The sequence below is a fragment of the Podarcis gaigeae genome, assembly GCF_964106915.1.
Source record: "Podarcis gaigeae genome assembly, chromosome: 2".
In the NCBI taxonomy this organism is placed as follows: Eukaryota; Metazoa; Chordata; class Lepidosauria; order Squamata; family Lacertidae; genus Podarcis; species Podarcis gaigeae.
Window position 1 is genome coordinate 116,027,422 of NC_139679.1, and position 27,293 is coordinate 116,054,714.

Here is a 27,293-nt window from a genome sequence, read left to right on the forward strand (position 1 = left end):
TTCCTTTGACCTGCTCTAAGTGGAACATCCTCCCACCCCATGATGTTGGCCGTTGAAGATCCTGTTAATATTGCTTTGAGCGGTGCATTTTATGAACTGTACTTTTACTGAGCATTTTCTTTTATACCGATATGTACTAATCTTCTTCACGACTTCAGGCACCTTTAGGCTAAAAAGTGTTTTATAAATAAACAATTCCATACCAAAACAAATACAAACAGGAATGTGCAGATCCATACCATGCATTTAAAGTACATAGTTTCTGCCCAAGAATCTTGGGAACTCTAGTTTACCCCTCACAGAGCTACAGTTCCCAACACCTTCAACAAACTCCAGTTCCCATGATTCTTTGGGGGAGTTCTAGGTGCTTCCAAGGTATGGTGTGGACATGTAGCTTCATCTTTTAAAAACTCTCATTCTTTCCCCCTTTCACACACATACATGCAATGCACACCCATTCCCGGTCCTCTCTAGGCAACAGAGCTCTGTGCAATTAACCCCATGAGCATCTCTGCAGAAGAAGCGAGCTGGGTTCAATGAAATGACTAGATGTAAAAATTAAGGCTGCTGCTGCCCCTATCCGCCCCCCCCCCAAATACCACCCTCCTGACCAAATGCCTAAATCAAATGATATAAAATGAGAAGAGGGTGGGGAGAAAACATGACTTGCTTACAACCCAAGTCAATGCATGTTTACTCACTAAGAAGTCCCAAGTGTGTTTTCTCCCAAGCAAGTGAGCATATTCAGTCATTCATTCCAGGGGTAGAGAACTTGTTTCATCCTGAGAGCCACATTGCCTTCTGGGGTGGGGGAGTGGGGGCACATGTCAGCAGGGGCCAGAGAAAAAAGTGGGTGGTGCAAGTCATTGAAATTTTGCCTTTGTGCAGAAAGCTACTTTCTACAACAAACACCCCTCCTCTAGCTAAGTAAAAGCACACAGGGTGGGTGCGAAGAAGGGCCAGAAAGGGGGTGTGAAGGGCCACTTTAACACACAAACACGGTTCCCCCATTGATTCTATTGCACAGTATACCCTGCCCTTTTCCAGGGAAGGTCCTCTCCAGGATGCTCACATAATATTTTTTTAAAAAAAATTCATTAAAATATGTCTCAAAATGAAAAGGGGGAAAAAAGAATAGCATCACAGCTTCAATGCTATTCAAAGTTTCTGGGGAATAAACTCCACGGAAATTAGTGACATGTACTTCTTTCTTTTTTTGTTAGAGCGTTTATTAATTTTCCAATAAAAAACATCCAATTAACATATCAAATCATAATCCAATAAAAATAAAAAATGGGGGGGGGGAATGAAAAGGGAAGTACGATCTGGGAAACGCAAGGTGGAAAACAGCAATGTTTAAATCAGCATAAAGCAGGAATGCTAAACCTGTGCTTTCCCCCCTAGAAAAATAGACGCTGGTGCTCACTATGAGGCTGTTACTGTTAAGTGCTACACTTCTTAACAACCAAAAAGAGAGATGTGCTAGTACTGCGTACCCTTAAATGCCCCCTGGGGGGAGCACTGGCTGATTCTATGGGCCTTAAGTTGTTGTTGGGACTCCTGCTCCCATCCTCACTCATCACGGGAACAGTCACTACAAACCAGGGGTGCAATCCAAAGCATATTTATTTCATATTTTCACCAATTTATTTGGTGAGTTTTTATCCCCAGCTGAGCCTGCCAAGGGACGCCACCTAAATCATTAGAAGCAACCACTGTAAACAGGCAGAAAACAGGCCATGATTATCTCAAGTTTAATTATATTTGCTGTTGTTAAAAAAAACAACTGGCACAGCAATTGCAATTCCGCTACAAAGAACGGGGTCCGTGACAGCTGACAGCTGCCTTTCATCTGCTGCAACATCCCCCCTCCCCCTCTTCCAGCCAAAGGGGAGGGGCCGGAAGAGGAATCCAGCGCCGTTCCATGACCTTTCAAGCCTATCTAGGAAATCGGTGCTCTCTCTCTCCACTTAACCCTTTCAGGGCCCCTTTTCAAACAAAGGATCTTCTCTTTCATCGAAGGAAAGGGGCGGAAAGGCCAGCGTGACCCCCCCCCCGCCCCCAGCCCCTTTCAGATTAATACAGCCTTGCAGGTAAGATGCCAGGTTCCCCACCCCACTAGGCAGAGCACATGCCATTTTAATGCCGAACCTTCTCTTTAAAAAAAAAAAACAGAAATAAAAATGCATAGTCCGTGAAAGCGCCCCGTGGTTCTCTAATGGTTAAATGAGCGCAGTTCAGATGGCTAGAGAGGAAGAGGGTTTGGGGAGGGAGGAGGAGAATCTTCCTTCCTGCCGAATGCAATCTTCCGGAGCTGGTGGTCGCCGCCTTCTTCTTTCTCCCCTTGCAAATTTGCAAACTGTTCTGTTGCTTTTTGTTAAAAAAAAAAATGCATGCCTGATTGCGTTTGCTCGGAAGCTGCAGGTTCCCTGCCAAGAGCCCCTGTCATCGCAGCTTCCATTGGGAGGAGCCGGAGGGAGGCCTCGCCCGGGACCGGTAAGTTGGAAGGCGGGTTTGCCTTGTTCTTGGGGAGCAGAAGAGCTGCAGGCGGGGGAAGAGGGAGGAGGGGGGCCTCGACATCCCATAATTTGCGCTCTCCTTCCGCGCTTCCATTCAACAGTTGGGTGTGTGTGCAATGTAATTAGCGCTGTGAAAATCCATGCTGCGGGGAGGAGGGAAAGAAAATCTCAGACAAGTAATTGCAATAAGAGCAGTAGGGCGCCAGCCCTTTCACTAAAAAGCAGTCAGTTCCCCCAAAGTCTGTTGGGACCATAAAGTCTTAACTTGCTGGTGGAAGGACAAGGAGGGAGTTCCATAGTCTGGGTGCCAACGCCAAGAAGGCCCTGCCCCGCGCCCTCAGCAAGTGTCCCTGCGAGAACAGCCACCCACAAAGATCCCAGAGATAAGGCAGGTTCATATGAAGCGATTCAGTTTTTCACATGCCAAGGACCCATCTTGTATAGGACTTTACAGGTCACAACCAGCACTTTGAATGGCCCTGTTGTAACAAGGGAGTCATATGTTACTTTTAACCATCCCCAGTCGGCAGTCTCTCTGCAGCTCTTGGATCCCGTTGAAATTTCTGAGCATTTTGCAATGGCAGCCCCACCCAGAGCGTGTTACAATAATCCCAACAGGATGTAACCCAGGTGTTTGGAAGACATTAGAGCCAACGAGGTTTTGGTTTCATATCAAACTCCACTTAATTGCATACTGGAAGTTCTTACCTACCCTTTACCCACTAATAGAGCGGCGATAATCTTATTTATTATACTATTTATTTGCTAGTAGTACTTTATCTGTCCTTCACAAGCAGGTCGCTGGAATGGACTACAACAATATAAACACAATATTAAACTGAAATCGCTTAAAAGAGGTGCATCTCAAAGAATGGGCTCATAAGCCACCAGTGGGCCTTGGGGCTCCTTTCAGGTGGGCTTCCATACCACAGATTGGCTGGTGGGCTTGTCATGTGCCTGCCATATCTCCTAGCTATGCTGTGGCCTCTAAATTGGGCCAGTGCCGTGACAGAAGCTCTTGCCAGGACTAGTAGCTCCTCATTTCCTGTGCAAAGATGACAAGGAATCCGTGTGTGTTTAGGGATGCAAGACCTCCCTCTTCTGAGAGGAGGCCAGAGGAGGTAAAGGTAAAGGGACCCCTGACCATTAGGTCCAGTCGCAGACGACTCGGGGGTTGCGGCGCTCATCTCGCTTTATTGGCTGAGGGAGCCGGCATACAGCTTCCGGGTCATGTGGCCAGCATGACTAAGTCACTTCTGGCAAACCAGAGCAGCGCACGGAAACGCCGTTTACCTTCCCGCCGGAGCGGTACCTATTTATCTACTTGCACTTGTGTGCTTTTGAACTGCTAGGTTGGCTAGAGCAGCGACCGAGCAACAGGAGCTCACCCCGTCGCAGGGATTCGAACCTTCTGATTGGCAAGCCCACAGTGCCAAGGGTTAGTATTATTTGAAGTAAATTCTCCTACAAAGGAAAGTTGATATTCATTATCACAGTTTCTTTAAAAAAAAAACTGGGACTATAATGGGATAAGAGAATAAAGGTGTTTCTGGAAGAAGGAATAAACGTAAAAACTCTAGGAGGAAGGAAAAAGAAAAAATAAATTGCCAGCTTGAGGTGGGGTGGGAGAATAAGGTATCAGCTGAGTGTGGAAATGTTGCAGGAATCTCCAGTCAGTGACGACAGACACTGGATCTTTCCAAGGAAGGTCAGCATTTATTGACCTGCGCAGGTGACCCCAGTGAGATATCTCTCAGAGACTGAGGCCCTGAGCCAGTTTCGGGGGCCCTTCTTATAATGAGTTACAAACGAGCAGGCAAAAAAAGAGGGACTTTACTCAAGCAGGCAAAAATAACAGATTAGCTTCTTTGCTCCCCCCTTGTTCGCCCAAACTGCAAAGTAAGAACTTTCTAGTCTCTCCCCCCACCCCGCTCCTGTCCTGTCCTGTCTGCATCTGCATCTGCCAGCCTGTGCTGGTTTCTTGCCCATACAGCTGACCTGTGCAAGTTTAAAAACAGACACCAGACATCAGTTAGCTCGTCTTCTTGTGACTGACTTTCTTGAATAGCCAGTTTACACGGCATTTTGTGGCAAACTCAAAAGTGGGGGTTATGGGGGTCGTTGGGTTTCTCTCATTTCTGATCAGAGCCACTTTCTGTATAAAAACAACTTCCAGGGCACAAGAGCATGTGCAAAGCTCTATTACACAAGTTTCAACAAATAGATTAATTCCTGCATTTTCTGAGAAGGCATGCATACAGATGGCTAGACTGCTTACAGAGCAATTTCTGAGTGGGGCGGTGGCTATTGGGGCATATAGATTCCATTTCCTCCATTCATCAGTAGGAGAACAGGAAAATATAGTACTCTGAGAGGCATGTGGGTGTGAGAAGGGGGAAAGCCATCTCCATTTTGAGCCTCTGGTTCAGCAGATTCCACAATATCCCTAGAGAAAATGTCTGTACAGTGGTACCTAAGGTTACATACGCTTCAGGTTACAGACTCCGCTAACCCAGAAATAGTATCTCGGGTTAAGAACTTTGCTTCAGGATGAGAACAGAAATCGGGCTCCGGCGGTGCAGCGGCAGCAGGAGGCCCCATTAGCTAAAGTGGTGCTTCAGGTTAAGAACAGTTTCAGGTTAAGAACGGACCTCCGGAATGAATTAAGTACTTAACCTGAGGTACCACTGTATTTAACTTGAGGGAAGCTGAGCTATGGTACTCCTTGCCACTGACTCCCCATGTGTTCCCACGCTCAGTTCAAAGTGCTGGTTTTAACCTTTAAAGCTCTTCATTCATTCAGTGTTTTATCTGTATGCTTCTTTTCCACCCACCCCACCCCCCAAAAAATTGCTCAAAGCGGCTTAACAACAAATGAAGCAGAAATGTATTTCAAAGCCAAGCACTGCAAAACAATTACAAAACTGCACAATAAAACAACAACACAATATCAAATATAGCAACATACAAAACAACGGCAACATTTCAGTACTATAAATATAAGAAGATAGCGTAATATCCAATAGCAAAGTTAACAAGGAAGCTTGAGAGTTTCACCTTGGTCCTGGAAACACCTTTCCCATGATGTTATTTTTATTCATTCATTCATTCATTCAAATCGTATACTGCCCTTCATTCAAAGATCACAGGGCAATTCCCAACAAAAAAATTACAAAATATTAATACAAAAGACATAATAAAACAAAAACAAACCAATAGCGCCCCCTCCCACAAACACATTTAAAAGGCCAAATAATGTTAATCAGCCAAAGGCCTGGTTATAAAGAAATGTTTTTGCCTGCCACCTAAGAGAGAGAGCATTCCACAAATGGGGAGCCAACACAAAAAAGGCCATTTTCATGTTGCCGCCCTCCAGGCCTCTTGTGGAGGAGGCACATGAAGAAGCACCTCGGATGATGATCCCAGTTGCTCAGAGTCCCTCTCCTCCTACAGCAACTTGCAGGTCTTCCAAAGACAAGAGGTGGGGTAGCTGGAAACACCTCTCCCCTAATGTTGCTCTTCACTGCTTGGTGACAGAATGCTCCACACGTGCCTGCTCGTGTTTTCACCTGAGCGAGCTCAGTCTTGCCTGATCTTGGAAGCTAAGCAGGGTCAGTACTTGGTTAGTACAGTGGTACCTCAGGTTAAGTACTTAATTTGTTCTGGAGGTTCGTTCTTAACCTGACACTGTTCTTAACCTGAAGCACGACTTTAGCTAATGGGGCCTCCTGCTGCCGCCGCACCACCGCTGTGCAATTTCTGTTCTCATCCTGAAGCAAAGTTCTTAACCCGAGGTACTATTTCTGGATTAGCAGAGTCTGTAACCTGAAGCGTCTGTAACCCGAGGTACCACTGTACTTGGATGCAAGACTTCCTGGGTATTACCATAGAAACTGAATTTCTGGTGGTGGCATCTTAATTATAAAATTCACTCACCTGATGTCTGCTTTGGTGTCATTCTTGCGTCAAAGCTTTAAAAAAAAAATCCTGGCTTGTTCTAGGGCGGGGGTAGGCAACCTAAGGCCTGGGGGCTGGATCTGGCCCAATTGCCTTCTCAATCCAGCCTGCGGATGGTCCGGGAATCAGCGTGTTTTTACATGAGTAGAATGTGTCCTTTTATTTAAAATGCATCCCTGGGTTATTTGTGGGGCATAGGAATTTGTTCATTATTTTTTCCCCAAAATACAATCTGGCCCACCACATGGTCTGAGGGATGGTGGACCGGCCCACTGCTGAAAAAGGTTGCTGACCCCTGTTCTAGGGTAACTGAGTGGGGAGCACAACTCTGTACACAGCCTTGAAAGGGTATGAAATGAATGCGCTAAAATAAATCACTCCTTGTAATAATGCGCTCGCATGTTGAGCGCTGACAACTTTTAAGCCACAATGGGGTTGCATAGAAACAGAGGGAGGTATAGCCAGGATTGGTGGAATCCAAAAAATAGAATCATAGGATTGGAAGCGACCCTGAGGATCATCTAAGCCCAACCCTCTGCAGTGCAGGAATATGCAGCTGTCCCATATGGGGATCGAACTTGCAACCCTGGCATTATCAGCACCGTGCTCTAACCAACTGAGCTATCCATGTTTGCTGATGTACAAGAATATACTGCCGGGCCCCAAACACGGTTCCATGGGTGATTCTGAGTCAACTCTCTGGGACAGTTTACTGTTGTATATTGTTGCTAAATTTAGTGTTGTACATTGTTTTAATTGTCTGTTTTAACCATATTTGCACAGCAGTTTCTAATGTTGTGAGTGTCCTCTATTTAAGAGGCTTCTACTCTGCAGCCTCTTATAGTTGTTTTAACTGCGAGTCTTTTATTTCTTATGCTCTTACAGTTGTTTTAACTGTGTGTCTTTGTTTGTTTTTAGTTCCTATCTGTTTTAATTATCAGTTTTTTATCCATACATTATCCATGTTTAATCTTGTATTTTATCCAGATGTTTTATGCCTGTTTCCATGTCCTAATTTGCTCTAACAATTATCGGTTAAAAAAATACTAACTGCTTTTTTAATCCTGGTCTGAGACCGTAATAAAGTTCATTCATTCATTCATACTGCCGGGCAGGGGCGAGGGGGGAGTAAGTGGGATTGGAGAATGAAATGAAGTGTCCCAGCTAACTGGAAGCATGAAAAGCAGCCTTTCTCTTTGGAGGTGAGGACACAATGCACCATTTTTTGCTGCAGGTTCCACTTGTTAAAAAAACAAAATATACTTCTTACTAGGGAGAAGAGCAATGTTTTCCTTGTTGCCTCACTTGTTGTTTGTGCTTTTTGTCCTTCAGGGCAGCCCCAGACAAGCGAAGACGTCTGAGGAAGATTGGCATCGGCCTGAGCTCTTGGGGGTCTGCTTATTATCATTATTATTATTTATTGAATTTATATACCCCCCTATACACAGAGGTCTTAGGGCTGTTCACAGAAACTCTTATCATGGCTGGAGTTCTGCTTCGACTTGCTGCCGCCTTGCTGTAATTGCAGTTACGAAGCAAAGCTTTCCACTACGTTGGCCTGAAAGGGGATGGAGGGACAGAGCTTAGCTAGGATCGTCGCTTATTAAAAAAAAGAGAGAGGGTGGTGGTTGTGGGTGGAAAATGACGACAGAGAAGGCAGCAGAATTCTCGCCCCCGGACCTTCATGAGTTTGACCAGCACGTCAAGCCAGAAATAAAAATGGAGAGGCGAGAACATGGAACCAGGAAAGGGCTGCAAAGAACCCTGCCCTCCGAGGTGGAGACGGTTATTGTTGCAGCATCACCACAAGGCATTAAACAGGAAGTTGGCGAAGGACCGTCGTCCCGGCAGTGGGAGGAGCAGTGGCAGGACTACCCAGATGCCTCGGAGTCCCCTCTGTCAGGGCAGGGAGACCTGCAACTGGAAGAGACAGGATTGACGGACGATGTTAAGGATTCCCTTTCCCACTCCGAAGGAGCAGCGTCCACCAGCCGGTGGGCTAAAGGCAGGACAAGGCCCCGGCTCGGGACGGGACGCACCCGGATAGCCCAAGAGGCCCAAAGTGTGAAAAGCGACAGCGGGAGCAGCGACGAGCAGGCAAGCGAGGCCGAGGCCACAGAGTCCATCAGTCCCGAATGCCAGCGCCAGCGCTTCCGGCAGTTTGGCTATGAAGAAGCCGAGGGGCCGTGGGAGGCCTACTGTCAACTGCGGAAGTTTTGCCACCAGTGGCTCATGCCAGAGAGGCACACCAAAGAGGAGATCCTGGAGCTGGTGATTCTGGAGCAATTCTTGGCCATCCTGCCCCCAGAAATGCTGAGCTGGATCCGAGAACGCGATTCGGAGAGCTGCTTCCACGCTGTAGCCCTTGCTGAGCATTTTCTCCTGAGGCAGCGAGAGGCTCAGAGGCAGGACCAACAGGTATATTCTTCTCAATGGTCCTGAGCTGGCCGTGCTATTGGTGGTAGGATGTATGTAAGCTGTGGTACTTAGCTGGCAGCAGTAGTGGGGAACCTGGAGTCTGTGGGCCTAATTAGGGCCACTTAAGCCTCCCAGGTTGTCTTGCCGGGCCATTTGAACCCTGTGCCTTTGCAAGCACAGATGATCACAACAGCAAGCACTGAAAAATCAGTTGCCCATCAGTACCTGCGAAGCCCTGCAGTTTGCAATCGCCAGGCATCGGGTGATGACGGGCAGTGCTGTGTGTGTTTGTTTTTTTCAAACCACCCAGGCAAACGGAAACAGGTCACCTGACGTTGTTGTGGCGTCAGGTGATTGGCAGGGGTGGGTCAGGATCCAGCCCGCTAGCTGGATCCGGTTCCCTTTCCCTGGCTTACAGGATGAATCATTCTGGTCGCTTCGTGTGACTGGGAGAGATGCAAAGCAGGGCAAGCAAAAATGTCCCATGGAGCACTTTCTTTACAAGGAAAGGCTTTTTTGCTTCTGGAGGGGGGAAGATGCAACAAAAGTGGGTAGGGACATGAGCGAGATTTACAGCATTCATGCATGAAGTAAAGGAAGAGATAGAAATGTTTTTGTTCTTTGCAGTGCTAGACTTTGCAGCAAGGTGATTGGGGTGGGAAATATCCTCCAGTGAAAGTGATGATCAGTAGATTCAGGACATGGATGGAGGAGGGGCAGGAAACCACACTTCTTCAAGCAAAATGTGTGGTTGAGCTTATGGAACTCGCTGCCACAAGATGAGGTGACAGCCACCTGCTCAGACAGCTTTTAAAGGGGATGAGGAATTTGTAGCGAGCTTACCAATGGCTCTTTAGCCACGATAGGTGAATGTAGTATATACATCTCTGTCTTGAGGAGGGCTGTTGACTTGTAGACCTGCTTGTGGGCTTCCCAGAGGCCTCTGACTGGCCATGGGAGGAAATGGGATGTTGGTCTGATCCAGCGGGACTCATCTAATGTGCCCCACCCCTAAGCCATCCTGGACTGAAATTCTCTCCCGTTGTTTCAGGTGGGGATGAAAGAGGAGGCTGCTATGAATTTCTCTGCGGGAGAAGGTTCTTCGATGGATCTGACCCTCAGGCAGCTCTACAGGGAGGTCAAGGAGGAGGGGGAAGATGAGGAGGAGGAGGAGGAGGAAGAAGCCAGTGTGCTAGGCAAGGATGAGTTGCACTGGAAGCAAGTTGTACACTTGCTTATCTTGCTCGTGTTTCCTTTTCAAAACTTCTGTTACATATGCCATTTTGCTCTGGGGACGGGCGGGTGTTCCCATAGCTGAGTACTGTAATAGAGCACATGTTCCACCACCTAAGTTCACAGGTTCGATTCCTAGCATCTTCCAAATTAAAAAGGGTTGAGTACCAGCTGACAAGGAAGCCTCCTTTGAAAGATTACAGAGAACATGCAAAGCAGAACATACTGGGCTCAATGGACAAATAATTTAGCCTAGTATAAAACAGGTTCTATGCAGTGGATCTGTTAGATAAATGAGGGGCTGCCCCAACAACTAGGGCAGGGCGATATATTGATATGTCACTCAAAACCAGTTTGAAGTCCATATCATGATATGGGCTTCATAGTTATTGACCTGGCAATATACAGTGGTGCCTCGCAAGATGAAATTAATTCGTTCCGCAAGTTTTTTCTTCTTGCGAGGTTTTCGTCTTGCGAAGCACGGTTTCCCATGGGAATGCATTGAAAATCAATTAATGCATTCCTACGGAGACCGCTTGCCAGGCTGGCGGTGCGGAGAAGGGCTTTCCTCCCCACCACAAGCCTTCAGGACAGGTACGGGAACAGAGGGGAAGGTGCGCAGCGCTTCTCCTCTGTTCCCGGGGCTTGCGGTGGGAGGAGGGTTTTTCCTCCCCACGCCAACATTCAGAACAGCATTCTGAAAGTTGGCGGTGGGAAGGAAAACCCTCCTCCCACCGCAAGTCTTCAGGACAGCTATCCGAAAGCTGGCGCGGGGAGAAGGTCTCTCCACCCCACCGCCAGCCTTCGGAGCAGCCATCCCAAGGCTGGCGGCGGGAGGAGGTCTCTCCGCCCCACCGCCAGCCTTCGGAGCAGCCATCCCAAGGCTGGCGGCCGGAGCAGGTCTCTCCGCCCCACCGCCAGCCTTCAGAGCAGCCTTCCGAAGGCTGGCGGTGGGGCGGAGAGACCTCCTCCCGCCGCCAGCCTTCGGAGCAGCCTTCCGAAGGCTGGCGGCGGGAGGAGGTCTCTCCGCCCCACCAGCAGCCTTCGGAGCAGCCTTCCGAAGGCTGGCAGTGGGGTGGAGAGACCTCCTCCCGCCGCCAGCCTTCGGAGCAGCCTTCCGAAGGCTGGCGGCGGGAGGAGGTCTCTCCGCCCCACCAGCAGCCTACAGAGGAGGTCCAAGGACCGTGGGGAAGACGCGCTGCGCTTCCCCGCTGTCCCGGAGATTTCCCTATGGGCTTTCGTCTTGCGAAGGAAGCCCATAGGGAAATTCGTTTTGCGAAGCGCCTTCAAAACGGAAAACCCTTTCGTCTAGCGGGTTTTCCGTCTTGCGAGGCGTTCGTCTTGCGGGGCACCACTGTATTGCGAATTGTGTGTGTCTTGTGCAAAAATCGCAATGTGGGGGAAACCGCGAAGCCAGCCAGTGCCTTTACGTAGCTCCATCCTTATTTCAGACATTGGGATATATTGATATATCAAGATGTTTAAAGGTAAAGGGACCCCTGGCCATTAGGTCCAGTCGTGGCCGACTCCGGGGTTGCGGCGCTCATCTCGCTTTACTTGCCGAGGGAGCCGGCGTACAGCTTCCAGATCATGTGGCCAGCATGACTAAGCCGCTTCTGGCGAACCAGAGCAGTGCACGGAAACGCCGTTTACCTTCCCACCAGAGCGGTACCTATTTATCTACTTGCACTTTGACGTGCTTTCGAACTGCTAAGTTGGCAGGAGTGGGGACCGAGCAACGGGAGCTCACCCTGTCGTGGGGATTTGAACCGCTGACCTTCTGATCAGCAAGTCCTAGGCTCTGTGGTTTAACCCACAGCGCCACCCGCGTTCCTATCAAGATGTTTAGCTGGTGATATATCACGAAGTTGAAAACCAGTTCCATCCTTATTTCAGACCTTGTCCTATATCATGGGTAGGCAAACTAAGGCCCGGGGGCTGGATCTGGCCCAATCGCCTTCTAAATCCAGCCTGCAGACAGTCCAGGAATCAGCATGTTTTTACATGAGTAGAATGTGTCCTTTTATTTAAAATGCATCTCTGGGTTATTTGTGGGGTATAGGAATTCGTTCATTTCCCCCCATATAGTCCGGCCCCCCACAAGGTCTGAGGGACAGTGGACCGGCCCCCTGCTGAAAAAGTTTGCTAACCCCTGTCCTATATCAATAGATCACAATGTTTAGCTGGCAATATATCGCAAATGTGGAAAACCAGATATGGCCCAGCCCTACCACCAACTTCAAGTTTTCCTTTGCCAGCTGCCTTTTTTTTTAACCTTTTAAACTTACAGTCACCCCATTGATTCTGTTGGTCTGCTTTCCGCCCTACCAGCTCCAATGGGCACCAGCCTCCACTGCTTAAATGCTTATTGCAATTATGGCATGCAGGACCTGCAACAATGTGTTACACCATGGAGTGCCTCTTTTCAGGATTCCAGCCACTTCAGCCCATTCCCTCTCCTGGTTTGCTGTCCCACAGCTGCCCCTCCTCCCCTAAAATGTCAATCATTATTCTATGGCCAGTGAGCAAGTTCATCTCTCCATTGACTGTTTTGTGGGTCCCCCCCCCCTTTTAGGGTTTTCTTCACCAGATTATTTGTGTGCACTTCTGCAAATCTTGGGGTTCCGCACACCCTCTTCTGTGTGAATGGAGTCGTTCTGCCATGGGCATAGCAAATAAATAAAAATATTTAACTAACTGACCAATCGCATTGCAGGTAGCTTAGTTCTTCCTTCACACCACCCCAAATCCTGTGTTTTGGCTACATCAGCAATGCCACTCGCGACCTGAACGTCAGAAATAGAAAGAATGATGGTTTTCATTATTCTTATATTAATATCAGGTGACGAAGGTCAGGATGAAAATGACGGGATGCCACTAGAAGGAGAGAACTGCCCGGACTTTGAGGAGACAATTTCAAAACCAGCAGAGCCAAAGGAATATGGAACAGAGGAGCATAGGAATGAATCTGTTGCGCCGGAGGGTGAAACGGCAGCAGAACAGGCAACCCCCAAATTAAAGAGGCCAAGTGATAGATTATTCCACGGCCTCAACAGACATCAGAGGAACAACTCGGGACAGGAACTCTATGACTGCTCCGATTGTGGCAAAGTGTTTATCTCCAGAGCTGGCTTCATCATGCATATAAGAGTCCATGGCCGGGAGAAGCCGTATGAATGTGCAGACTGTGGCAAAAACTTCCGGCGGAGCTCTCATCTCAATAACCACAGCAAAATCCACGCGGGAGTGAAGCCGTTCAAATGCTTGGACTGCGGGAAGGGGTTCAGTCGGAACTCAAACCTTATTTCACATCAGAGAATGCACACGGGCGAGAAGCCATACTCGTGCTCCTCCTGCAGCAAACAGTTTTGCGACAAGTCGAGTCTGGTGAGACACGAGAGGCTTCACACTGGAGACAGGCCGTACAAATGCACCGCATGTGGGAAAAGCTTCAGCCAGAGCCACCATCTCATAACACACCAGAGAAGCCACACGGGCGAGAAACCGTACAAATGCCTGCTCTGCAGCAAAAGTTTTTGCGATCGATCGACTTACATTAGGCACCAGAAAAACCACACAGGGGAGAAGACTTTCAAATGCTCTGAGTGCGGCGAAAGTTTCAGCCGGAACAAGCACCTCATTAGACATCAGAGCATTCATACAGCCAGAGAGCTGTACACGTGCTCAGATTGTGGCGAAAGCTTTTGCCGCCGGTCAGGCCTGAAGATGCACCAGAAAATCCACACGGGGGAGAAGCCGTTTGAATGCACAGATTGCGGGAAGAAGTTCAATCGCAGCACAAACCTTATCAGCCATCAGAGAATCCACACTGGAGAGAGACCCTACGGATGCCCTGACTGTGGGAAAAGGTTCAATCGCAGGACACACCTTGTTAGCCATCAGAAAATCCACGGACCGAGGAAAGAATCTCCAGAAACGATCAAAACCGAAGAAGAACTTCCGTCTGACGATGTCTTTTTGCACCCGTCTTATATCATCACAAGAACCCTGTGAGGTAAGTAATTGAATTGAAGAACTGAATTGAATTGAGTTGTAAAAGTCCATACAAATACTCTTATTGGGAGAAGTGACCTGATGCCCAGGCAACGTGTATTTCATGCAGATTGTTGGCCTGTGACCTTTTGCATATTTCATTTGTGTCCGCCAGCTTTTTTATTCCTTCCCTCTTTCCTTTATTTAATCTTGTGACTCCTTTGCTCTCAAATGTTCTATCAGACCCCCAGAGAATTACTCAGGCACCTTCAACTCCCCAACCCTGCTCCCCAGTTTCAACTTTAAAACTCCCCTCTCTCCATTGAAATTACAGTGGTACCTCGGGTTAAGTACTTAATTTGTTCCGGAGGTCCGTTTTTAACCTGAAACTGTTCTTAGCCTGAGGCACCACTTTAGCTAATGGGGCCTCCTGCTGCTGCCACGCCGCCGGAGCACGATTTCTGTTCTCATCCTGAAGCCAAGTTCTTAACCCGAGGTACTATTTCTGGGTTAGCGGAGTCTGTAACCTGAAGCGTATGTAACCTGAAGCGTATGTAACCCGAGGTACCACTGTATAAACCTGGCTGCAAACTCTTTGCAAAGTCTGCTGCACAAATAAACCTCATTCCTTGCATGTGACTTAGTTGAATCCCACCCTCTCTCTGTGCCATACTAGTTTAAAACAAACACAGAGCATCGTTTTCAACCTATGCAACCCTGACCCAGGTTTATCCCATAACTGAGAACTAACCCTAAATTTATTTATGGAACCATCAGCAAATCACCTAGACATCTATCACTAGATCCTGATCTACCATCTTCTGGTTACAGATAGGTAGCCGTGTTGGTCTGCCATAGTCAAAACAAAAAAAATTCCTTCCAGTAGCACCTTAAAGACCAACTAAGTCAGTTCTTGGTATGAGCTTTCGTGTGCATGCACACTTCTTCAGATACACTGAAACAGAAGTTTCCAGACCCTTCTATATAGTGAGAAGGTGGGGAGGGGTATTACTCAGAAGGGTGGTGGGAATGGGTGATTGGCAGATAGCTGTGATGAGCCTGTTGACACTCTTAACGACTGCAATAGGTCTTACAGGAAGAAGCAAGGGGTGAAAAGGTGAAAAATGGCTTTGTCATGTATAATGAGATAAGAATCCAAGGTCTTTGTTCAGGCCAGGTTTCTACCATCACAGCTATCTGCCAATCACCCATTCCCACCACCCTTCTGAGTAATACCCCTCCCCACCTTCTCACTATATAGAAGGGTCTGGAAACTTCTGTTTCAGTGTATCTAGCAACTAGGTTGCTAGTGATAAAGTCTGCCCTGAGATCTGCTGCCAGACAAGAGTGGATAACACTGACCCAGGGAGACAAATTACCCGACTTGGTAGAAGAAAGGCCTGGTGTGTTTTGAAAAACAGAAAGGTCACCATCCACACCATATTTTTGAAGCACATTCCCCACCCCGGGGAATCCTACAGGTGCTGGTTTCTTGAGGCAGTGGCGGACTTGGGTTCTATGGCTCCCTGTGCGAGGCCTAAATTTGCCCCCTACCCCAGCCCTCACACTGTCTTCCCAAAGGCTTTGGGAAGGAGGCACTGCAAAGCCCAAGTAAGGAGGTGCCCAACTTTGGGAAGAAGGTATGAAAGCTCTTACAGGGCCCTAAAGTAAGGTTACCAGATTTTTTTCAATGAATTCGGGGCACTTTTCAACTTCAATGGATTTTGTCAGGGGATTGATTTGTAAATCCAGGGACTTGTCCCCGGGAAACGGGGACATCTGGTAACCTTACTCTAAAGCATGGTTAGGCAAACTAGGGCCCAGGGGCCGGATCTGGCCCAATCGCCTTCTAAATCTGGCCCGTGGACGGTCCGGGAATCAGCGTGTTTTTACATGAGTAGAATGTGTGCTTTTATTTAAAATGCATCTCTGGGTTATTTGTGGGGCATAGGAATTCATTCATTTTATTTTATTTTTCCAAAATATAGTCCAGCCCCCCACAAGGTCTGAGGGTCAGTGGACCGGCCCCCTGCTGAAAAAGTTTGCTCACCCCTGCCCTAAAGCTTCCCCAGCTTCCCAGAACTGGGAGAGCACTAGCTAGGCTTGGGGAAGGAGGTGGGAGGAAATTATACCTCTTTGGGGCGGGAGGTGAGCTACAGTTCCTGGGATTGTTTTGTGCTTTTAAGTGCATGGTGTGGATGCGACCAAATATAAGTTTGAAAAGAGGGGGCTTGTGGGTTTGGGTAAAGACAAAAGCAACAAGGATGTATACATGCTTTTAAAAGAAATCCATTCTTATGCAGGGCTGAATCTGAAGAAAACTGAAGAGTAGAGACCTCTAAAGGATGCCGTTGTCAAACTGAATTGGAACCTGATCATCTATCTGCTTGTGGAGCGGAGTTTCCGTCCAAGTGGAAATCGAATGACTTGCTGCTTGGCCGAATGAATTCTCTGCTCTCTGGTTCCTTTTCCCCTTGTGCTTATAGTTATCTCCCCTTCTTTGCTCCCCTGTGGATGTACTTCATCTTCCTCATGCCTTTTTGAAAAATATGCATCTCTTTATGCCATTTGTGTGCTGTTTGGAAAAATAAATAAATAGAAGGAAGAGTTGGAGGCGGATGAGATAGACATTTGTAGACCTATGTAGCTGTAATCCTGTGTGCACTTAGATGAACACAGCGGGGAATTACTTTGGAGTAAACCTACATAGGATTAGGTTGTGTAAATGGGCTTTATAGCTGCTGGCAATGGGGGTGGTTACTTTTGTATGGGGTGGGGGGGGTGGGATTAGGTTCTTGCTCATTTTGGTGTTTTTGATGTTCTTTCAACCCAAAGGGATAGTTGGCAGTAGAGGTGGAATTATTTGTGAGCCGGATCAAAATAATTGGTGGTGGTGTTAAAGTGGGTTTTGATATATTCATGGAGGATGGGCTATTTTTCAAGGTATACAAGACCTTTTGAATGTTCACATTCAGCACTGCAGCCAGCCAGCCAGCCAGCCAGCCCGTGATGCCCTCTCCTAGGATATTCCATTCCATTCCCCTCTTCCGAACAAACACATAGCACTTGGTTGCCACTGAGCATGCTCAGTCCTTATTGGGCTGTTCTGGATTTTTTAATATTGCGGGGTTAGGGGGTCTTTTTTTGTATTTCTGCAAAACCTTGGTGTTCCCACTGAGCATGCTAATACCTCCCTTCTTGTTTCTCGGTGACCCATTTTTGAATAAATGCTGTGAGCACTCAGCACCTGAGCGCACCGCAAGAGGTAACGATAACTATATGGAGCCCCCTGTTTATAAGCAGTTTACCTGCGAGAGTAGTTGCTGATAGTCAACAGCAGGGAGGGGTTGTTTCCTTTGTGTCCTCCTTGGCTTTGCAGTGGGGCTATTCTGTTCCCCCTCCCAATGCAGAGTAGCTCAGGGGGGAATCAAGTAAGAAAAAACTGGTTTGATTTTGGACAGAACATTTCCTCAGAGTTGCTGCTTTGTTAAGGATTACGGAACCTGCTCAGAAGGAATCTACTGCCTTTGCTTTGTTCTTCTTTGGTTACTTAAAATTTCCTGCTCTTTTCAAAAAATAATAATAATAAAATAATAAAAAAATAATAAAATGTTTTTTATTATTAAAAAGTCAGGGTTTTTTTGTGAGGGTGGGTGGATCTGATTCACTTTCTCCTGTGTGACTTGCTTAAGACTGGGGCCCTGTCTGCACGTTACATTTAAACAGGTACATCTTCTCCCTAAGAACCATGGGAAGTGTAGTTTCAAGGGTGCTGAAAGCCTTAGAAAAAAACCCTCCCCATTGCCCACACAGACCTACATAGTTCCCTGTGAAGAGGGATTGTCTGTTAAACTACTCTGGGAACTGTAGTTATGTGAGAGGAGTAGGAGCCGCCTCACAGTTCTCAGCATCCTTAAACAAACTACACTTCCAAGGGTTGTTTGGGGGTGTCTGTAGTAAAGGAGGGGATCTAAACCCACCATCTAAGCCAACATCACAATCCGATAATACGTGGAAGAGAAACAGGAATGGGGAATGTGGGGTGGGTGTGAAAGCCGTAAACTATACTAACTCGTTCATTAGGGACGTGGGTGGCGCTGTGGGTTAAACCACAGAGCCTAGGACTTGCCGATCAGAAGGTCGGCGGTTCGAATCCCTGCGATGGGGTGAGCTCCCGTTGCTCGGTCCCTGCTTCTGCCAACCTAGCAGTTCGAAAGCACGTCAAAGTGCAAGTAGATAAATAGGTACCGCTCCAGCGGGAAGGTAAACAGCGTTTCCGTGCGCCGCTCTGGTTCGCCAGAGACGGCTTAGTCATGCTGGCCACATGACCTGGAAGCTGTACGCCGGCTCCCTCGGCCAATAAAGCGAGATGAGCGCTGCAACCCCAGAGTCGGCCACGACTGGACCTAGTGGTCCAGGGGTCCCTTTACCCTTTACTTTAACTCGTTTATTACAACAGAAGAATCTGGGGTGGGTTGGACACGGCTCTCTCAGGTGACAAGGCCTCAACCACAGAAATCTAGGTGTATGGGAGCCGTTTTTCCACAAAAATAGCTCAGAACCAGCAATTTTGAGATTTTGCCCCAAAAGCTTGAGAATTTTTCAGTTCAGATTTTCACTTTGGAATATGGCAACTCTAGCCAGGAGGGCAGGCATTTGTGCAGCACCCCACTTCCCCCAGCCCTCCATAAGTCACCACTGCCTTAACCTATTTGCTTTTGCATTTGGAAAACCTCGGTTATTATCACCAGTGAACCCATGTTTTAAAAATCAATACAGTTTTTGTAAAATAATACTGCTTTTTTATTTCTTTAATTGGAGAAAGAAGAAAAGGATAGTTTACTATTAAAGAGGAAGCCCAACTCAAAATGTTATTCCAGAATCACTTAGAAGCTTAACATTTTATAAGCTAAAATTTAAGTGGTATCCAACACCTGCCAAATTAAAGAAAAATATATCGTATGCTACACTTACATACTACACTTGGATCTGAACTTGCTAATTTTACCTAAAATGGTATTTCAGGAATTTTTCATGATGAGGATCACAACCAGACTTAGTACAACATTCTAGAGAAGGGTGCAATAAAGCTTGTTCCCTGCTGCTCCAGAGGTAGGAATGGACCAGATCTCATCGAGCTAATCCAGTTGCCCCGACAGCTAAGAGCAGAACCTCCAGGATCAGAAGCAGCGGGCTGCAAATTCGAGGGCAGGGGGGAGCAGCAGGGCGGTCTCGCAGCCCTCGCCTTGCAAGGGGGCGCATCCAGGCTCGCAGCCTCCCAGGGCCCAACCCACAGCCAGCGAGCTCCGATGCCCAGAGAGGCAGGAAACGGGGCCAGCCAGGGGGACTCGAGAGCGGCTGCACTTTCCTTTACCCCGCCGAGGAGAGCGGAGGAGCAGCGGCCCCGTGGCCTGGCGAGTTTCCCCGGCGAGGAGCCGGATTCCGCTGCAGGGACGGAGCGAGGAGTCCGAGGTGCGGGAGGCGGGGGGGGGGGAGAGGGAGAGCAGGTGGGCCTGGCAGGATCAGGCCCCGAGTGGAGTCAGAGGCTGCAGGGCGCCCCCCCCAACCGGGCAGGATGGGGAAGGGGCGCAGCTGAGGGGCAGGGCATCTGCAGGAGGGCACAGGGGCAAACATCTCTGGCTCAGGCTGGCACGGACCCTGCCGGAGACCCTGGGGAGCTGCTCCCTTCAGTCCTGAGCTCAAGGGGCAGAATGAGGGGTCCAAGGCAGCTGCTGCTTCCCGATGGACGATGCATATAGTCGCTCACGGATCAGCGGCGTAGCTGGGGCTTTTGCCGCCCCTCTCCCTGTCCCTCAGCAGGGAGCCCCGTCCTCTTCCACGGTCCTCCCCACGGCGGAGAGGGAAGGGGAGGCAGGGGGGGGGGAGGAAGAGCAGTGCAACAGGGAGGTGTCCCTCTCACCCTGCAGCCCCCTGACACCCTTTGCAGGCCACTACTCCTGCCCCCCTTCCTCTGCCAGTGCCGTTGATAAACCTATCGCCCTCATTTGTGAATTGGTCTGATCGCCTTTGAAAGCTCTCTTTGCCACCACCATCGTCACATCTTGTGGCAATGATGTCCGTCAGATTCATTTAGCAAGGAAATGGTTTCTTTTGCCTGCCCCAAATCAAGGTACAACTGTGCCTACACATGGAGGCTCTGTTGATCTGTCACGGCTAATAAAACAGCTAATAGATCTTTTCCCCGGACAATGCATCTGATCTTTCCCCAAACTATCAAAGCTAGTGACCTCTTGTGTCTGCGTGTGAATAAGTGAGACAAGCTTAAACCTGTCTCATTAATTGTTTTATTTCCACCTTCCTCAGTAATACAGCTGAGTTTTCAGATGAAGGCTGAGGGTTGAAGTGGGTGACAGTTTTGAGAATGCAGAGGAAAGGAGGATTCTTAAGAAGTGTGGCATATGGAAATGAATTAACGATAATAAAAACATTGAAGACAGTATTGTTAAAGACTGAGGAAGGCGAAATTGAAATTAGCTATTCATGTTCAGATTATTACTCATTTCATTTATATACTGCTTCACATTTTTAAGGGAAAAATTCTCAAAGCAATTAAAGGGAAATCTCATTGCAGTTTGTGTCCATAGGATGTTGAGAACATTAACTCTGTAGATCCAGTTCTCTCCTCCTGATAGTCTCAGATTTGATTGTTCTTTCTGATAGAGCAGGAGGAACATTTATGGGCTTAAAGCTGCATTGATTCTGGAGGCCACATTCCAGTGAGCTTTGTGGCCAATGTATGCACATGCATGCACACAGAAAAGAGATGCAGACCATAAAGTCACATGCACACACACGCCAGAGGTGCTGCACACACTCACCAGACATGCCATCTAGCATATATACAAGTCTTGCAAACACAATCAGCATGTTTAGACCTTCCAACCCCAGTGCTGGGATGGAGGAGAAATAAGAGCACAAGAAGACTCTGCTGAATTAGCAAGGAGATCTGTGGAAAAAAGACCCTTCAGATTGTTCTTTAGAAATCCTCTTTAAAGAGCAGCCAGAGGGATCATTTATTTCCAGAGCAGGGCTTTTACCCCATTTCAGCACTGTGCTGCTTTGTGGTGAAATTGGAGTTTAAAAGATCTCTCTAAGGGCCCTTAGGCATCTTTCTCTCCAGAACAGACAGAGATCTTCATCCTATGATCAGATCAGGAGATGGAAACGGCAGGGACTAGCAGGACACACCCTGAGGCTTGGCAAGCCATATGCAGCCAATGGACTGCAAGTTAGAATGTCTTTAGTCAAGAGAGTTTGTGACCATCAAATATAAAATATTTTGGAGTGGGTTGCTTGATTTTTTGGTCAATATTCATTTTGTCAGTTTGTTTCTTAGGCTGTGCGGATACAATACATTTAAAGCATGTGGCTTCCCCCAGAGAACCACGGGACTTGTAGTTTATTGCTACAGTTCTCAACACCCCTAACAAACTGCGCTCGCAGGATTTCTTGGGTGAAGCCATGTACTTTAAATGTTAGGTGGGTCTGTTGCAGCCTTAATCATATACAAAGATCTGTTGTTTCTTTTCCAACATGCTAGAAGTTGCAGCCAGGATCAGCATTCCCTGTCCACTGAACATGCTCAGTCCTCTCACTGGGTTGTTTTTAAATCCCCCCCCCCCCCCCGTCTTTGGATAACTTCACCTCGTCCCTGGGTGGAGTCATTTGGGTGACATAATGATTGTTATTCACAGCCTGAACATCAGAAACAGAAAGAGTAATAATATATTTCAAAAACTGGCCAGTGGTTAAAAAATGTGCTTTTGTTTTCATTCTTCGGTTTTATTTTACTTTGTGTTTATTTCTTTTCCAGGAGGGTGGCAAAAAAATGGAAGAGCAGAGACCCAGGAGACCCATTCAAAGGGAGAGACTGGAGTACAAAGGAAATAAACCTCCTGCCGGCCAAGTTGGGACCATCAGGGATCTTCTGCCTCGGGCAGATTTATGTCAAATTAAGCAGGAGGCAGAGGAGGGGCAGCCGCAGCACCACTGGGATGCCCAGAAGCAGGATTTCCTGAAGACGATGCAGCCCCCTCGTTCAGGGTGGGAAACCCCACAGGCTCCCAATTTTCCCCACTCCAGGGATGATGTCCACTCCTTCAGGGGAGCTGCAGATGCCAGTCGGAGGCCCAGTGGGAGAGCAGGGGGAGCAGACCAGACCCTGCTCCCAGACACTGAGGGACTTCTTGGAAAGGTAAGTGCCCTCCTCTCACCTGGGTTTCCAGCACCTGGAGGTCACAGGTCCACTGCCTCTAGACATGGAGGTTCTGTTTAGCTATGGTGGTGAATATTCTTTCTTCTCTATGCAAGGGCCACCCATGTATTCAGAGCAGTCCTTTGCAGATTAACTCTTAAGTTCTATGGGGTCTACTCTCAGGCCACGAATGTGCATACCATGCCAGCCTTAGGAAGGGAGGTGGGACAGGCAGGTGAAAGGAATTGCCAAAGGTGTTTGAAAATGTGTGGGGGATATTGGGAAGGGGGTGCCCAATTGGGGCTTCTCCAGGGGCAGCAGAATGTCTTGGGCAGGAGAATCCCTGCAGGGGCTCTCAGACTCCCTTGGCTTCTTCTTCCCTCCCTCCCAGGAAGCTGCAACTTGCTCTGGATTCTGTGCTCCTCAGGAAGCTGAACCTGCAACCCTGGCCAGGATGGAAGGAGGAAGATGGACGGTTGACCTGGTCAGGCTATCTCCCGCATCCCTCCCCACAACCTCAGAGCATTCCCTCCCAGGACCCTTGGAGAAATCTGGTGAGTTCCAGGGGAGAGGAGATGGGGACATGGATAGATGGATGGTGGAGGGAGAAAGAGGAAAAGATGAAGAGGAGACAAATGGAAGGAAGTTCCTGACAGGAAGAAGGAAGGGGTGAGGCCTTCTCCGAAGCAGCTCTTTGTTTCTTGAATCCTTTTCATAAAGTAGTGGGGGCAGATTTTCTTCCTCCAGGCTTTGAAATCTTAGGTGTTATTTCCACGGCAGGAATAATTGATGGTAATGATGTTACACACCAATCCTGAAAAATCGGTGAAGTGGGATGGAAATGTTTCCCATAATTATTTATAATTAATGTACATAAATTGTTTCTATTACTCTTATTTGTTATAGACAGGGTCAGAATGATACATTCCATCAGTATCAAAACACAATAGATGCATGCACCTCCCCCATTTGGTGGGCTTAAGGGACAAAGGACCCGTTATCATGATACACAATTCCTGGGGCTGGAGGCTCTACACTTAGGATTGGGCATATAAAGTCCAAGAGCGTCTGGTATTATAAGCAAATTGTGTAAACTTGCCAATCTTACAGACTGGGGTTGTTTGTGTGAGTGAGTGAGTGAGTGAGTGAGTGGGATAATAATTTTAGCGCCCCTGTGTAATGGCTTGGTTCTCCCGCACAGACGTGAGACAACTCCAGTAGTAATTATCTCAAACTCATAAATCACTGTGGAGCTTCAGCCTGTTCATCCCAGCTTGCAGTTGCCGAGTCCTCCAGCAAAGAAGCCCCCACTTTCGCTTTCTTTTCCCCTCTTCTCGCAGATTCTCTCGAGCCTACGATTTTTTGGACCGGCTATTTCGGGGTCTCTGTGTCAGAGCTCAAACTGGAGATAAGAGTCTGTGCCTCCCCCCCCCCCCGCAACCCCTCTTCCTGCTCTTTGTTCTTTGCTCCTGCTGCAGCTTGGCTGCTCCTCCCCTGCTTCACATTCCAACTGAATCACATCTCTTGCGTTCTCAGGCTCTGTCAGCGGAGGCACGAGAGGCTTGAGATTCACGGAGCTGACACCCTGTAATTTTGTCCGTCCCTAAGCTACCATGGAGATACTGTGGTACAACCTTGGTGTAAATTTCAAAATAAGTACACAAAGCCAACAAAGAGACTCAGAGGTTTATAGTGCACCAGCTTTCCTGGTCAAGAGTCCACTTTGTCAGACTGCAGCCCACAAAAGCTTAGGCCATAATACACTTATCTGCCTTTAAGGGCTGCAAAAGATGAAAAAACAGTTTAGTTCATCTATGGAATCCATCCTACAGGAGACAGTGATGGCCAGCAACTTGGATAGCTTGAAAAGAAGGATAAGACTGACGTCTCTGCTCTGCCCTTGTGGTCCAGGCAATAATGCTTCTTAATACTAGTTTCTGGAAAGCACAGGAAGGCAGAGAAGACTCTTGTGCTCCAGTCCTGCTTGCCGGTTTCCCACAGGCATCTGGTTGGCCTCTGTGAGAAGAGGATGCTGGACTAGGTGGGCCTTTGCCTGATCCAGCAGGCTCTTCTTAGCTTCCAATATATTGCAATATTTTTACAGTTAAATGTACCACTTAAGTTTTACTTATTTCACAAAGGAGACACTGTTACTTGAGCCTGAGATCATTTCTTCACTTCAGAAAGAAAAAATAGATGTGTCTAATAAGCCAGTTCCAGCATAGATCTGTATTATAAAACGATGCTGCCTTATTAAGTTTGAATAGAGTGATCATGTGTTGCTTCTGCCATTATCTCATCTGCTTTTCAAAAAATATGGAACCTAGAGAGGACAGTGGAGAATGAAGGTGTTACAATGAGAGAAGGTGCAGGTTGGGATTGACAGGTGTTCAGTTCCCTTTTTGTCTTTCTTGAAAATCTAACAGGATTCTCTTTCCTCCCAGACTCCCAAACAGGTGAGGAAGATGAAAGTCAGAATTCTATGGAGCCTGTGAATTTATGGGGGGAAACAAAAAAATTGAGGATACAACAACAAACTCACAAAGGAGATAAACGATTTGAATGTTTTGAATGTGGAAAGAGCTTCAGTTGTAGTGAAACACTTAGAATACACCAACGAATTCACACGGGGGAGAAACCATTTAAATGTATTGAATGTGGAAAGAGCTTCAGTGCAAGTGGAAAACTTAGAATACACCAACGTACTCACACGGGAGAGAAACCATTTAAATGTATTGAATGTGGAAAGAGCTTCAGTGAAAGTGGACGACTTAGAAGACACCAACGAACTCACACGGGGGAGAAACCATTTAAATGTACTCTATGTGAAAAGAGCTTCAGTCTTAGCGAAACACTTAGAAGACATGAACGAACTCACACAGGGGAGAAACCATATAAATGTATTGAATGTGGAAATAGCTACAGTGATAATGGATACCTTAGAATACATCAACGAACTCACACAGGGGAGAAACAAATTAAATGTATTGAATGTGGAAAGAGTTTCAGCAAAAGTGGAGCACTTAGAGTACACCTACGAATTCATACAGGGGAGAAACCATTTAAATGTTTTGAATGTGGAAAGAGCTTCAGTTATCGTGGATCACTTAGAATACACCAACGAACTCACACAGGGGAAAAACCATATAAATGTATTGAATGTGGAAAGAGCTACAGTCAAATTGGACACCTTACAAGACATCAACGAACTCACACGGGGGAGAAACCATTTAAATGTATTGAATGTGGAAAGAGCTACAGTGAAAATGGATACCTTAGAATACATCAACGAACTCACACAGGGGAGAAACCAATTAAATGTATTGAATGTGGAAAGAGTTTCAGCAAAAGTGGAGCACTTAGAGTACACCGACGAATTCATACAGGGGAGAAACCATTTCAATGTATTGAATGTGGAAAGAGTTTCAGCAAAAATGGAGCACTTAGAGTACACCGACGAATTCATACAGGGGAGAAATTATTTAAATGTATTGAATGTGGAAAGAGTTTCAGTGAAAGTGGATCACTTAGAAGACACCAGCGAAGTCACACAGGGGAGAAACCATTTCAATGTATGGAATGTGGAAAGAGCTACAGTCAAAATGAATCACTTAGAAGACACCAACGAACTCACACGGGGGAGAAACCATTTGAATGTATGGAATGTGGAAAGAGCTTCAGTGATAGTAGATCATTTAGAATACACCAACGAACTCACACAGGGGAGAAACCATTTGAATGTATTGAATGTGGAAAGAGCCTCAGTGATAGTGGATCATTTAGAATACACGAACGAACTCACACAGGGGAGAAACCATTTAAATGTATTGAATGTGGAAAGAGCTTCAGTACAAGTGGATCACTTAGAATACACCAACGAATTCATACAGGGGAGAAATTATTTAAATGTATTGAATGTGGAAAGAGTTTCAGTGAAAGTGGATCACTTAGAAGACACCAGCGAAGTCACACAGGGGAGAAACCATTTCAATGTATGGAATGTGGAAAGAGCTACAGTCAAAATGAATCACTTAGAAGACACCAACGAACTCACACGGGGGAGAAACCATTTGAATGTATGGAATGTGGAAAGAGCTTCAGTGATAGTAGATCATTTAGAATACACCAACGAACTCACACAGGGGAGAAACCATTTGAATGTATTGAATGTGGAAAGAGCCTCAGTGATAGTGGATCATTTAGAATACACCAACGAACTCACACAGGGGAGAAACCATTTAAATGTATTGAATGTGGAAAGAGCTTCAGTACAAGTGGATCACTTAGAATACACCAACGAACTCATACAGGGGAGAAACCATTAAAGTGTATTGAATGTGGAAAGAGCTACAGTCACTATGGAGCATTTAGAAGACATCAACAAACTCACACTGGGGAAAAATCACAGAAACTTTAATAAACCGTATAGGTGTTCTTCACCTTTTCTTCTATGCTTCCTTTCAATACTGATAAAATCAAACCACCCCAATGCTTTCAGCCCCAGAAGAGGAGCTGCCCTTGGTGTCAGGGGAGGGGTCCAAGGGAGTATCTGAAGCCCTGCCATTCCTTCTGTCCCTGGCCCCTTCCCCTCCTCTCTCTGCCATCCCAGGTCCACTCTTGACTCCACAGCAGGAGACTGGATCTGTCTGTGATGGTGAGATGTCCTGGCTGATTGAAGGACCACTTCCTGTTTCCTGGAGCTCCATCCTGCCTTCTCATGGAAGCTGGAGTCATGAAGCAGGCGAAGACTGAGCACACCTACGGGTGGCGTGGGGGGTGGGTGGGATTCTGCTTAACCTTTCCCTGTCTGCTCCTTTTCTGGATCCAAATCCCCACACAAAAAGGGGCAGTGTAAGGGCGCAATCAGTGTTATGGAGCTGCACTGAAAATCATTGCTTTGTGAGCGTAGGAGGCCCTTCTCAGAAAAAGAAGCATCAAGAGAATTTAAGCTATAGAAT

At 47.2% G+C, this 27,293-nt stretch overlaps 2 protein-coding genes across 2 annotated transcripts; both read left to right on the forward strand.

Annotated features, from left to right (window-relative positions):
- Positions 1-1,998: 1,998 nt before the first annotated feature.
- On the forward strand, positions 1,999-16,734 carry LOC310837368 (uncharacterized protein). Its single transcript, XM_083723879.1, has 5 exons — positions 1,999-2,496; positions 7,809-8,894; positions 9,946-10,090; positions 12,970-14,142; positions 16,424-16,734. Exons 2-4 carry the CDS (start codon positions 8,118-8,120, stop codon positions 14,139-14,141), a joined length of 2,094 nt encoding a protein of 697 aa, XP_083580005.1. The 5' UTR covers positions 1,999-2,496; positions 7,809-8,117; the 3' UTR covers position 14,142; positions 16,424-16,734.
- Positions 16,735-19,456: 2,722 nt separating this feature from the next.
- Positions 19,457-26,778, forward strand: LOC310837287 (uncharacterized protein). The gene is made up of 4 exons (XM_083723596.1): positions 19,457-19,592; positions 21,955-22,335; positions 22,727-22,889; positions 24,780-26,778. The coding sequence occupies exons 2-4, from the start codon at positions 21,970-21,972 to the stop codon at positions 26,750-26,752; spliced, it is 2,502 nt and encodes an 833-aa protein (XP_083579722.1). The 5' UTR covers positions 19,457-19,592; positions 21,955-21,969; the 3' UTR covers positions 26,753-26,778.
- The last annotated feature ends 515 nt before the right edge of the window (positions 26,779-27,293 follow it).